The sequence below is a fragment of the Microplitis mediator genome, chromosome 11 (genome assembly GCF_029852145.1).
Source record: "Microplitis mediator isolate UGA2020A chromosome 11, iyMicMedi2.1, whole genome shotgun sequence".
NCBI classification, from domain to species: domain Eukaryota; kingdom Metazoa; phylum Arthropoda; class Insecta; order Hymenoptera; family Braconidae; genus Microplitis; species Microplitis mediator.
In genome coordinates, this window is record NC_079979.1 from 15746177 (window position 1) to 15758913 (window position 12737).

General features: G+C 31.5%; 2 protein-coding genes across 3 annotated transcripts in view; one reads left to right on the plus strand and one right to left on the minus strand.

Moving 5' to 3' along the window:
- Positions 1 to 12737, plus strand: part of LOC130677814 (lysine-specific histone demethylase 1A) — a 255640-nt gene that overhangs the window by 158678 nt on the left and 84225 nt on the right. The window lies entirely within an intron of this gene.
- Positions 4510 to 6967, minus strand: LOC130677819 (uncharacterized). 2 transcript variants are annotated; one of them, XR_008991708.1, is made up of 3 exons: positions 5391 to 6967; positions 5098 to 5290; positions 4510 to 4733 (listed from the first exon to the last, which is right to left on the minus strand). XR_008991708.1 is itself a non-coding variant. In XM_057484691.1 (2 exons), exons 1-2 carry the CDS (start codon positions 6846 to 6848, stop codon positions 4730 to 4732), a joined length of 1755 nt encoding a protein of 584 aa, XP_057340674.1. In that variant the 5' UTR covers positions 6849 to 6967; the 3' UTR covers positions 4510 to 4729. The 2 variants fall into 2 exon arrangements, 1 of the variants encoding a protein (XP_057340674.1); XM_057484691.1 differs by having other exon boundaries at positions 5098 to 6967.

Consider the following 12737-nt stretch of genomic DNA (forward strand, 5'->3'; position numbering starts at 1 on the left):
GATCAGTTTTGCTCTGGCAACTAGAACCGTGAATAAATTAAACCCGTTACGTTTAGTTTTAAATAATTATTTAAGCGAATGAGCTCTCGAGACTTTTAAAAGCTAGACGTATCATTTAAAATGTCATACGCTCGTTTGCCCCAATCTTTTATACACAAAAGGAGCATACATACTTTATTGTCCTCCTCATTAAACCCATACACGAGTTCTCAACAGTTAAATGTTGACTCTGTTATTGTGCTCATGATTTATAGACTCTCTGAGCCTCGGTTAATTATTAAATTGACCTGCTACAACATACAACTTATTAAATTGTTGACATTTAAATAATTATAGAACTTTTCTTACCCTCTTTTCTATTCCGGTATTTTATTTTTAACTGAGCGTTAACGCATTGAAAATAAGCGACTGGTAAATAATACATAAGTGTACAATTTCACACGTGATCCATCTGTCTTGCATGAAATAAAGTCACGCTTGGTAAAATAATCGCTTTGGGGTGGAAAAAAAATAGCCTGGCATGTCTAGTGTTTTCTTGCCTGTGATACGGTTGACAACATCCAGTGCTCGTTTAGTCGGGAGATGCTGTTTTGCCATGGAAGTATGTCTACTGTGTGCTGTATGTACACTTAAATAAACAGCAGGTAAACGTGTATTAAATCCAGATTGCACGACAGTCAGTCATAATTATGAATCAAGCTTAAGGGTCGCTGTATAACAGACACGCGATAGCGACAGATACCTGGCATGCGTACTGTCTGTACTAATGTAATGTAATGTTGGTAAAAAAATATCTAGCTGCTGTTGATGCTGCTGACAGTCGGGGGGTGGAGGGTAGAGGAGATGAGACCAGATGAGGAAAAAACTCGGGATGAAAGAGTTGAAGGCAGAGAGAGAGAATGAGACAGAGCTGGTTGACGTGGGGAGAAGGGGGAAAGGGGAGAGGGCGCCTAAAGGATGAAATGAGCAACGGTTGGCAATATTGCTGGTACATTCCACCGGCTGCGTCCATCCGGACGTTGTATTTGTTAGCTTTCTGTGTATCTTGTACTTGCATCTCTTTCTTATACTTTTGTTCATGTCCAAGGAGGTCTCGTCGTCTTACTCCCTGGTATTTTACAGTAGAAATGGTTGCGTGATGCCCGGGAGCTCTGCGTGGCTCACGAATTTTCAGCTCGTCCATAATTTCTAGCATAATGTTTTTTTGTTTTAAATATTAATACTTAATAATATAATTATTAATTTAATGTCAATTATTGTTATTATTATTTTTTTTTAAAAGTAAATTTTTAAGACGGAATTTAAAAACGGCATTTAGCGACATTTTAGTCGGGGGACAAAATTCACCGAGCCCAATCAACCATATAAGTTTGGCTCGGTATTCGTGTTACGTCAGCAACGATAACTGCCAGTGGTTGGGACGTGATAGCTACGAAATGGATGCTCTGTTCATGCCGCGGGCGCGCGAGAAAACCCGCTCGACCTTTTTTGCTCCTAGTCTGATGATAAATCAGCCGGCCGGCGCCGGATCAAAAGACCCACCAACCTACCGCTGTATAGACGATAGACCCACTGAGACAACACACTACTGATCCTACTTTTCCTTGTTTATCGTCAGTTTTATTGTTAAATATCGTTATATATTTTCTGATAATATTAAGACCTCTTTTATTTTTTTTTTTAAATTATAGTTAACTGTAACTTTTTTTCGAAGCTATCAGAGTCATATAAATTCCTATTACACTACCAATAAATTCGTTTTATTATTTTTTTTTATGATTAAATAAATAACGTTGGAAAAAAATTAATGAATTTATATTTTTATCTTAAATAATTTTATTTTCGACAGTTAAATTTTATAAAGTTAAATGATTCTTTAGATATTTATCGGACTATCTTGATCGTATTTAAATAAAAAATATCTTCAATCAATCAACGAATAAAAAAATAAATAAATAAATATTTTTTCTCGAGACTTTAAAAATATTTACGACTTGATGTGTATAAGGACTGGGGCACGACGGGATATTTTAACAAGTAACTCATTTTTTTTAGCTTTCAAGTACACGGAGAAATTATTCTTATTTGAAATGCTATGGTGTCATAGTAATGCCGTGCCATGTTGCCCATAGGAAAATCCACAACGATTATATTACAAATTACTGTAGCCATTGGAAATTTTATTATGGTCACAGTAATTTCTGCATATGTTTATTTCGATTTTCGACAGGTGGCCAACATGTTCAGACATCACTATGACACCATAGCATTTCAAACAAGAATAATTTCTCTGTGTATAAAACATATGTTTAAATAATATTAATTTAAATCGTAGATCGAACGTACTAGACGTAAAAAACGTAAATTCAACCTATGAAGACGTAAATAGCCGTAAAAACGTATTTTAAACGTAGTTGACGTACGAAAACATAAATAAGATACGCGTAATCGTAGATACAATCTTTCAAAACTTGCAATTAAAAAAATTAAACTATATCGGAAACATTTAATTGTCAAAAAAAACATGTCTAGCAGTCAGAAGACGAGAAATAGAAATTTTCTCTTTTGGGTCTTACAGACTACCTAGTAGCTAGGAGACCAAAAATAAAAATTCTCAACAGCTGTGGTACATTTTGGGCCTTGTGAGACAGTACTCTACTGATGGCTGATTTCTTATGCTCCATTGGGTCTTCCAGACTACTTAAAAGCTGAGAAACAAGAAATAAAAATTTTCAGCAGCTTTTGAAAATTATTTTGGAGCCTTGCAAGAAATAACTCTAGACTCTATACTCTCTAAACTAACTCACGAGCCATCAGTAGATTTATCTCCTTTAAGGCCCAAAATATTTTTCAAAAGTTGCTAACAATTTTTATTTCTCGTCTTTTGGCTGCTAGGCATGTTTTTTTTTTACAATTAAATGTTTCTAATATAGTTTAATTTTTTAAATTGCAAGTTTTGAAAGTTGTATCTACGATTACGCATATCTTATTTACGTTTTCGTACGTCAACTACGTCTAAAATACGTTTTTACAGCTATTTACGTTTTCAACATCTAGTACGTGCAATCTACGATTTAAATTTCGACTCGGAATATTTTGTCTTTATCTGAAATGTTTCATATATAGCCGCTGGTATGTCAGCCGAAAATTGCAGGCCACCCCCAACCTTCAGAACTACCCCTCAAGTAGTTAGAGTACCTAAATTTTTTCCATTCTCGTTGCGTGAAAAACGTTTCGATTTTCGGGTACATAAAATTTTTCATTTCCAAATTTCCATAGAAATTTTTTTTTTTTTAAATACTGTTTTTTTGCACCGAATTTTTGACGTGACCCATTATGCCCCGATTTTTCCTAAGAAAAATGACTATAAATTATTTCAATTGTTCAAATCAAAGATAATCTTCTTGTTGAAACGAATCGTGATTAGAAACTTGATAAGACACAAAAAAAAAAAAAAGATCTCCCAGATTGGGGAGAAATCGTATGTGAGAAATGTAACACATGTAGGATCAGAGAAATTCCCGAATTCGAGTGTGAAATGAGTAAATTGAGTGGAGCGGTCTAGAGTACAAGTTACCACACTATTTCAACAATGTCTATACATAAAAATAAAAAGGAAATAAATAAGAAGGCAAAGGCAAAGGCAAAGCAAAGAGAAAAAAAAGTAAGACGAAATAAGAAAGAAGATTGATCGAAGTACGTTAAGAGGCAATAATCAGGCGATCTCCATTTCCAGAGACTCTGAGCTGAGTAGAGACCAATCTATCGGGCCAATGACTGAGTGAATTCCGGATTACGCAAGAGTAAGAGAGAGTTATCAATCAAGAGAGATGGTTTACGAGCTAAAAGCGTGCCTCGTCACTCTTTTAACTGTTGTCGTATTTTTATTATTATTTTTTTTTTAGCTCTAGTGCTTATGGGGGATGTGTGCGTGTGCGTGTGTGTGTGGGAGAGAGAGAGAGTGTGGGTTAATATGGATATGTGTGAACCCAAGATAGAACGTAGACAAATAGTAAAAGGATCAGTGACCGCGCGTTATTTTCAATCTAAGCCACCGTGTCGGATCTCATTCCAACCGATCCTTTTCTAAACTATTCTCTGGCTGAGGCCTTACTCTTGTTATCACTGATGCTACTACACTTGGGTTAACATTCAGGCGAGAGAAAGGAATTATTTTTTATTTTTTTGTTATTGTTATTTATTAGTTACCACTTGCAACATTATTTATAACTGTCTTTCTCTTAAAATATCTTTTTTTATATTTTAATTAATTTTTTTTTTATTTTATTAATATCCAGTTAATTAATATGATTAATTACTCATTTTTTATATTGAATATTTAGTTATTAATTAATTGGTAATTTTTATTTAACGGCCAGATTAATAATTAACGCAAAAAAATTTTCACATTTATTTTTGTCGAGTTAAAAATTAAAAAATTTTATTTCAATGGTTTTATTCCGCACTTGTACTGAGGAATTTAAATACTCGATTAAGGGGTTAGGGGTACTCAGGGGTATGAAAAAATGATGATTTTCAATAATTTTTTTTTTGTAGTTAATTACTTTATTTGACAAAAATAAAAACATAGCTTTATTAGAACACGTTTCGATTTGACTTCACGAAAATTTCAAAAAAAAAAATTAATAATTCAAAAAGTTATCGCTGTTTTTGTAGAGCCCGTTCCTCCCGAAGTCCTTTGCGGTGATCATCATAAGTCCTTGGAGATTCATCTAAAATCAATCGGACAAGAAAAATTAGTTTTATTAATAGATAATCTTGTGCCTGATCGAAGCTTTTTTTTTTTTTTTCGAAATTAACAAAATGGCGGCCTCAGGAAATTTTTTTCAAATTTTCGAGAAAAAAACCGACAGTTTATTGTTAAAAAAAAATCGAAATTTTGAAAAAAAAAAAAAATCCTTCGATCAGGCACGAGTTTTTAATGTATTTCAAAAGTACAATAAATTTTATTGAAATCTACCGAGCAGTTTTTAAGTTACAGTGATCACCAGTTCAGAAAACATAGTTTTGAGAAAAACGCATTTAAAGTTTTGCTATGGATTTATGTCGAATTATAAGAATTATTTAATAACTTACACTGAGTCATCTATTCCTGGACCATATAATAGCTCTTCAGCCGACATAGCAGCTTCCAAAATATCGATTTGCTGGTGCCTACGTTGCAATCGACCTTCTCGGGTGTTATCATTAGCGCGCTTATCTGCTACTTTGATACGTGCAGCATCCATTCTTTCTGCATACCGATGAGAATTAGGCCCACAATTAAGTCCTAGTGTATTCATCAAGACTAATAATGAATTTATACCCTCATTAAATATACACATAGCAACGTATGCAGCTATTTGTACGATGGTAAAACTAGTATTTACCGTTTTTGGGCATATTTTCCATACTAGTTGGTTAAAGCTTTCATTATTATTCTGATTGAATCCACCTACACATCTTGAAAGTAAATTTTCATTACTAAGATCTTCGTATATAGGCTTGATAGCTTTTAAAACATCAGAAGGTAAAGGAGAATAATCGTGAGAAAAGGTATCAAGCTCTCCTCTTGCTTCAGCGCGCTGGTAAGAGCACCAAGATTCTTCGCCTTTTGGACACATATCATGATTCGGTTTTTCATCACTCGAGCCGTAGTGATAAAAGGTTGCCATTATAGCAGATTTCATATTTTCAATAGAATCACAATGCCGGCGTATTGCTAAACCATAGTACACAGTTAGTTTGTCTATTAATTTTCCTGTGAGCTTACCTCGACCACCAAGACCTTTTTGTTTACTCTTCAGCGTACGTAATCGACTCCCCATCCGCTTTTGGACATGCCCTATACATTCCTTTTTATTTACAGTTGTATTTTCGTAAGGATCTGATTTTATAATTCCTGAATAGGTCTTGGAGTCACCATCACCAATATAGTTGGCATACTTAACTCCATATTTAGTTTCAGAATACGAAAACATTTCGACCATCGCATCCACCTCCATTTTCCCAGAAGACCCTTGATGATTAGCAGAACACACATCTTCATGCGATTGATACCATTCCTCGAACTCAACAGTATTTGTTTTTTTTTTCCAATACTCACATAGCTTACAATATGCACTTTTAATGTTTATGTCAAGAATCTTTCCAGTAAAATAGCCAATTATAGAAGAAACTCCAAATGACGATGTATATCCCCGTTTTTGCCAGGTTCCATCTCCCGATACAGTTAGATGATTTATATCTTCATTTTCAGTTGTTGGCATTGCTTGCTTTTCTTCATTCACAGCTTTCGTCATGAAGGTTTCTGCGACGGCTTTACTACAATTCAAAATCTGTTTCAGTAAAATTGTATGCGTAGATTTATCTAAAAAAGACGGCATGTCCATCAGGCCGCAAAACTTGCACAATCCTTCGTATCCTATTCCTAGTATTCTCATTACAAAAATGAAACGTCTGTTTATTTCATAAGAATGCCCAACGAAAGAACAGGAAGGAATATATTCATTTCCACAGTTATTACATGCAACTACAATTTTGAATCCCAGCCCACGTGTACTTGCTGTTTGAAACACTACATTTCCATCACATTTTTTACATTTTATAAGAGCAGAAATTGCAGTGAATACCTGAATAAAATTTATTATTCGAAATTCAGTACTGCTGTCTTCAGGTACATCATCTTCAGTGTTTTGTTTTAATTTTTTAGAAGATGTACTCTGAATACTTTCATCACGTTCGGCTGTTTTCGGATTAAAAACATTCTTTCTTTTGACTGAACGCGACTTATTAATTTTTTCAGAACTCCGAAGTTCTCTTGAAACCTTTCTAGAATCACGTCCCATGGTTAATAATTTAATTCACTTGAGAAATAATTTATCACAAAACTATCGACTGATCAGTGCAACGACTACAGGTATACTGGCAACCAAAAATTATTTTTCAGTTCTTGTACTACCTACAAATTGTGAATATATGTAGAAGGATATATATATATATATATATATATATATATATATATATATATATATATATATATATATATATATATATATAATTATAAATACATTAAAATGGGGAGATATTCATGACAATGAAACCCGAAAGGTCGGTTGCTTGCAGCTGTTTCTAGCTACCTGCTCTCGAATGCCACGTAGCACCCGAGCGTCCTTTGGTCATTGTTAAATAACTCGAAAAGAATTTGTCGGATTCACTTCAAATTTTCACACAATATTTTTAAAATATTATACTTTAAGAAAATGCAAAAAAAAAAAAATCGATTTTTTGAAAATTCTGACTACCCCTAACCCCTTAAAACAAATTTTTTTTTACCAGGCAATTTTTCGACCGTTACAAATTTATTTTATCCAAATATTTTTTTAAATAAAATTATAAAAAAATATTTTTTTTAATAATGCAGAAGTGGTTTTGTCTATTTTGGGCTATCAGAAATTTTTTGTCGATTGTTAACTCAAATAAAAAATTTCAGTCTAAATAAAAAAATTATTTTCGAGTCGAGAATTTTAATTGATAAAAAAATTTAATTTCCTCCAAATAATATTCATTAAATTTTTATATTTTTTTTATATGTTGTACATTTTTAACTTTCCGCTAAGAAAATTGCAAATTTTCAAAAATTTGGGAAGTTATTGGTTTCGATCCAATTTTCAAAAATCGAGTTTTCATCAGATGTCGACGTTTTGAGATCCTAGGAAGCTATTCTGACTATTCCCGGATGGACGTCCGTATGTCTGTGTGTGTAAACTTTTTTTGTCCGACGATATCTTTGGAACGAATCAACCGATTTAAACGTACTTGGTGACAATCGACAGGGCTCACCAAAACTTAAGAGAGTGTACCAGGTGATTTTCAAATGAACCGTTTTCACAGGTAAAGACCCAAATTATTAAACAAAATATGTCATTCGATGCGTAAACTTATTATTTATCGAATGAAATGTTTCTCGTTCGGAAATTGCAGTTTATATCTGAGAATGGCTCATTTGAAATTTCCATCTGCTAATGTAAGTGCAACAAGGACAGTTCTGTTCGATCACATGTGTGTGAGAGAGAGAATAGATGGCACATCCTCTTAAAATTGATTAAATTTTGGGGTAGATCGGTCATGTAGTTTACGAGTTATACGAAGAATAAAAATTAAAAATTTTTTTTTGTTTTTGGTTTTTTGCGTACAACTTATAAACCACTTGCCCGATTCGCCTCAAAATGTAATCAGTTTCAAGTCTTGTTGAGCCCTTTCGATTGCCACCAAGAACGTTCAAATCGGTTCATTCCATCCAAAGATATTGCCGGACAAAAATTATAATTTTTCAGTGAAGGTATGTTTTACCGGCCTACCAAATTTTTGAGCTCGAAAAGCTCAAAAATTGACAAGTAATAATGTTTACGAGCTCCCTGAGCTCGAAAACAGCGGGAAGTTTTGGGGCTGGCCCGCAGGGTCAGGCGGTTTTCAGATTTTTTTTTCTAATTTTTATACGTGGAATTTTTTATTTTTCACCGATTTAACACCGGTATTTCAGTACCGCCAAATTACACCGACTAGACCGTTTTTATTTCATTTTAACACCGCTTGGATAAATTCAGCCCATTTTTAACACCGCTCTTTTTACAGTATACTCCTAACTCTTCTATGCCCAAATTAATTTTTCTTTCTGAGTGCATTCCTACCAGAATTTTAGTTAAGAAATTTGAAATTTCCATTTTTAAAAATAGTCACGATATGAACTAAAATAGTGATGCAGTTTGAAAACGTGAGAGTAAGTCTAGTCTCAAGATGTAGCAATACATTGAGTTAGATGAAGAATGAGACCGATTTCCATATCTCGCTCTCACTGGTTATGATGCACTATAAATACATAAATATATATATACATACATACTGTTGAACATACCTATATATTTATCCATACATTTATGTAGATATATAGATATATATATTAAAGTCAAAGAATGTGCTTTCGCCCGTAAAGATTAAAGAATCGGGTCTTGAGTTATATCGCTTATTGTTTTAGACGGAATCACGAATTCGCGGTAACGCAGTCACGATAGGTCTCGTATTTTTTATTATTTTTTATATAATGTCGTGATCAGCTCTTTCACTTCATCACTCTCTCGATTCGGTCTCTCTCTTGTCTGTAAACTTTTATGATGCTCCTTCTCTGGGTTTTATTTTAAATTCCTCATCTTCTTCATTCTTCTTCCTCATTTTAATTCCATCTAACACTTAATACATACTCCGTATGCTCCTCTTTATTCAACGCTCACGGTTGTCTCTTTACTTCGTCAAATCAACGTCCCCATCTCGGTGCCGTACAATATTACTGTGCATAACCAGCAGAAAGTGAAGCTTTTATTCGCCTCTCACGTTCACCTGTTGCAGTTTTATTCACTTGTTTAAGTTACAAAGATGCTTCTCATGAAATTTATTATCATTTTTTATTTTTTTAACTTGATCTTTTGTCACTTTCGTTGGTTTATTATTCATTATACACTCAAGTGTTGACAATTATTTTTATTTTAGTAAATAGAGAAAACCGGGGTATTATCGGATGCACAAGAAATTTTTGAATGCTCAAAAAATTGGTTTTTTATTTTAAATTAACCCTACAGCACCCGCGCTATGAGTTTTTTTCTCACACTTGACTTTAAATATTTTTTTCTAAGTAATTTTAAATGGAATAACCTAGTGGAATTTTTTCTTCATAAAATTTTATGATTTTTAAATTTAAAAATTATTTTGAACGTAAAAAATATTTTTGAAAGATTTATTTTAAAATGCCATGAGACTTTTTCTCATCACGCGAGTAAAGTAAGGCGTAAAAATTAATACGGTTCGGCTCAGTTCGGACAGTTCCGAATCTATTCGGTAATTACCGCCATTTTTTTCAGCCGTTACATCTGTCATTACTTACAAAATTAAAAGATACAAGTACATTATAGAAAATTTGAAAATAAAAACACGCTAAATATTCAAATACATTATAGTTACGTCATTATTAGAAAAGTGCACAATATTTTTGTTTTATTTAACTTAAAATTTACGATACGCCGAAGCGTGAGACTTTTTGTCATTACGCAGGTTATGTTTTACGTTGCTCTAACGCGGGTGCTGAAAAGTTAATTTTATTTATATCAAGATCATTACAAATTTTGAATTGATACCAAGTAGTCAGAATAAAATGGGACATTTGAAAATTTGAAAATTCAAAGAAAACAATTTTTCTACCTTACCTCGGAGAAAATCACTTTTTTTTCAAAATATTAATTGATCACTATAAATTCATTCAGTAGAGAAGAGGGGCAAAATAGGCCTCATGACACAGAATGAGTCCCAAAAAAATTAATAAAAAAATTTAATTACCCGGGTTAAAATATTTGGCCGAAACCGTAAAATTTTATTGAAAGAGGCCGGAAGTTAGCCGAAAAATTTTTATTCTTAATAAATAGGCCGATGTTCGGCTGAGAATTGAATTGGCATTTTTACGGCCATAGTATTTTTTTTTTAATAAATTTATGGGACAGAAAATTATTAAGTTATGGGACTTGAAAATATTTTGAAATTTGGAGAGTAGAAATTTAAGTCAGTGATCTAAGTGATTAAACACGACTACAATTTTACTTATAATGAAAACAAAAATTTGAGTTTCTTAATTTTTTATGGGGGTCTATTCTACCCCCCTTAAAATTTTTTGTAACTATATCATATTGATACCAAATAATTGAAGTCTTAAAAAAAATATAAGCAGTGAGTAAAATTTACATGATTCAAATTTTTTTTAGAGGGCCCATTTTCCCTCGCCTTTCTTTTATAAATAAAATTAAAATATGAAATGTGATTGCAATGAAAAAAAATAATTACACAAAAATTAAAAATGAATCCCGTTCTCAGTCGACTCTAAAGAAGTAAAAATTATCTGGATTTTTTTTTTTTTATTGAATATAATTAAAAAATGAATAAATTAATAAATAATAATAATAATAATAAAGCATTTCATAAAATTAAAACTACCCTTTTATGTTATACAAATTGAATTTAATGATAAAATAATAGCGAAGCAGATTTATCGAGTATAGACCAGCCGAGAGAACACAAAGGATAAAGTTTTAATTAAAAATGATTAAGTTATATTATTGTTATTATGAAAGATAACTTTTATAGATTGTTTTATGAAAATTAAAGCGCTAAAAGGATTTTTGTCGAGTTTTCGATAAAATCTGTATTTAATTATTATCATGTACGAGTACTTGTTAAAGTATTACGAGTCAATGAGTTGAACAAAAAGCCAAAAAGCCCACACATGAGAGGAGACCAGACCAGACCAGAAAGCTCAGAGTGAGCAGAAGAGATTGCGATGTATGTGAGCAAGAAGAGACTAAAGGTTTTAATGGAATAAAGTCTCCATTACAAAGTTGGTATACTCAATTATCCGTATGCCCCGAAGTATATTACATCAGTTATGATATTTTAACTGCGACAGTTACTCTGTAGCTACAGTCCCGTAGCCGCAATATCTACAATTACCCGGCTAACAAGAATGAGAAAAATATTATTGCGGTTTAAAATATAAATTGTATTAGATATTTATTATTTTTTTATGGAAATTATTATGAAGATTCTTATATTTTTGTAATAAATTTTTTTGTTACGTCACTTGGTAATAAAATCTCTTGTTCGTAACTTAAAATTAGATATGGGATTTTTTAAGTTGGGTAAAATGGGCCAAGCGGAGTAAAATGAACAAGAATTCAATAAAAATAAATTCTTTTTTTTGTAATAAAATTTTAATACAAAAATTCGAATTTTCAAATTTCGCGGTTTGAATTCGCGGGCATTAAAATTATTAATTATTTTCCAATTGAAAATTTTTTTTCAAAATTTTATAAATACTTAAAACTGACACCCATGAAAAAAATTTATAGAAAAAATATATATTTTTAACATAAAAAAATACACAAAAAATATATAAATATATGTAAAATATGCATAAAAAATATATTTTTAATAGCTAACTTTTGACCAATTTTCGTATATATTTTATATATTTTAAATGTACTTTAAATATACTTAAAATATATAAAAAATACATGTAGGAAAATATTTAAAAAATACATTAATTATATTTTTTAGTATATTTTATATATGGGTCATTCCATGTCAAATCGACCAATAGTTGAAATCGATCCCTTTCAATTTGGACGAATTTTGGTCAGAAGTTTTCTATTACCATATAATTCAATTCGCCCAAAGGAAAAAAATTTGAAAATTTTTCTTCAAAAGTTTTGCAAAGTACAAAATTTCACGATTTTTCCAGTTTTTCAACTTTATTTCTTAAATATCTCGAAAACTATGAAAATTACAATAATGATCCAAAGCTTGTTTTGAAAGGGATACTCGAAGTTATGAAAAAAAAAAATATTCAAAAAAAAAATTTTGAAAAATGACAAATTTGTCAAATTTTGAATTCTTGAAATTCGTCAAAAATGACGATCGACATTAAATTTTTTGGCTCAATTTTTTTTGTATAACACCTTGTACTTTTTTTAAAAGATCCTGAAATTTTTAGAACTGTATTTTTTGTTTTTGCAAAACTATGAATTTTTGAATTTTATTAAAAAAAAAATTTTTTTTTTCTTCATTTTTTTGTTAAGTAAAGTAAACAATCACGTAATTTTGTAAATTTCAGCAGTAAAAATTTCACTTATCATCATCATGTG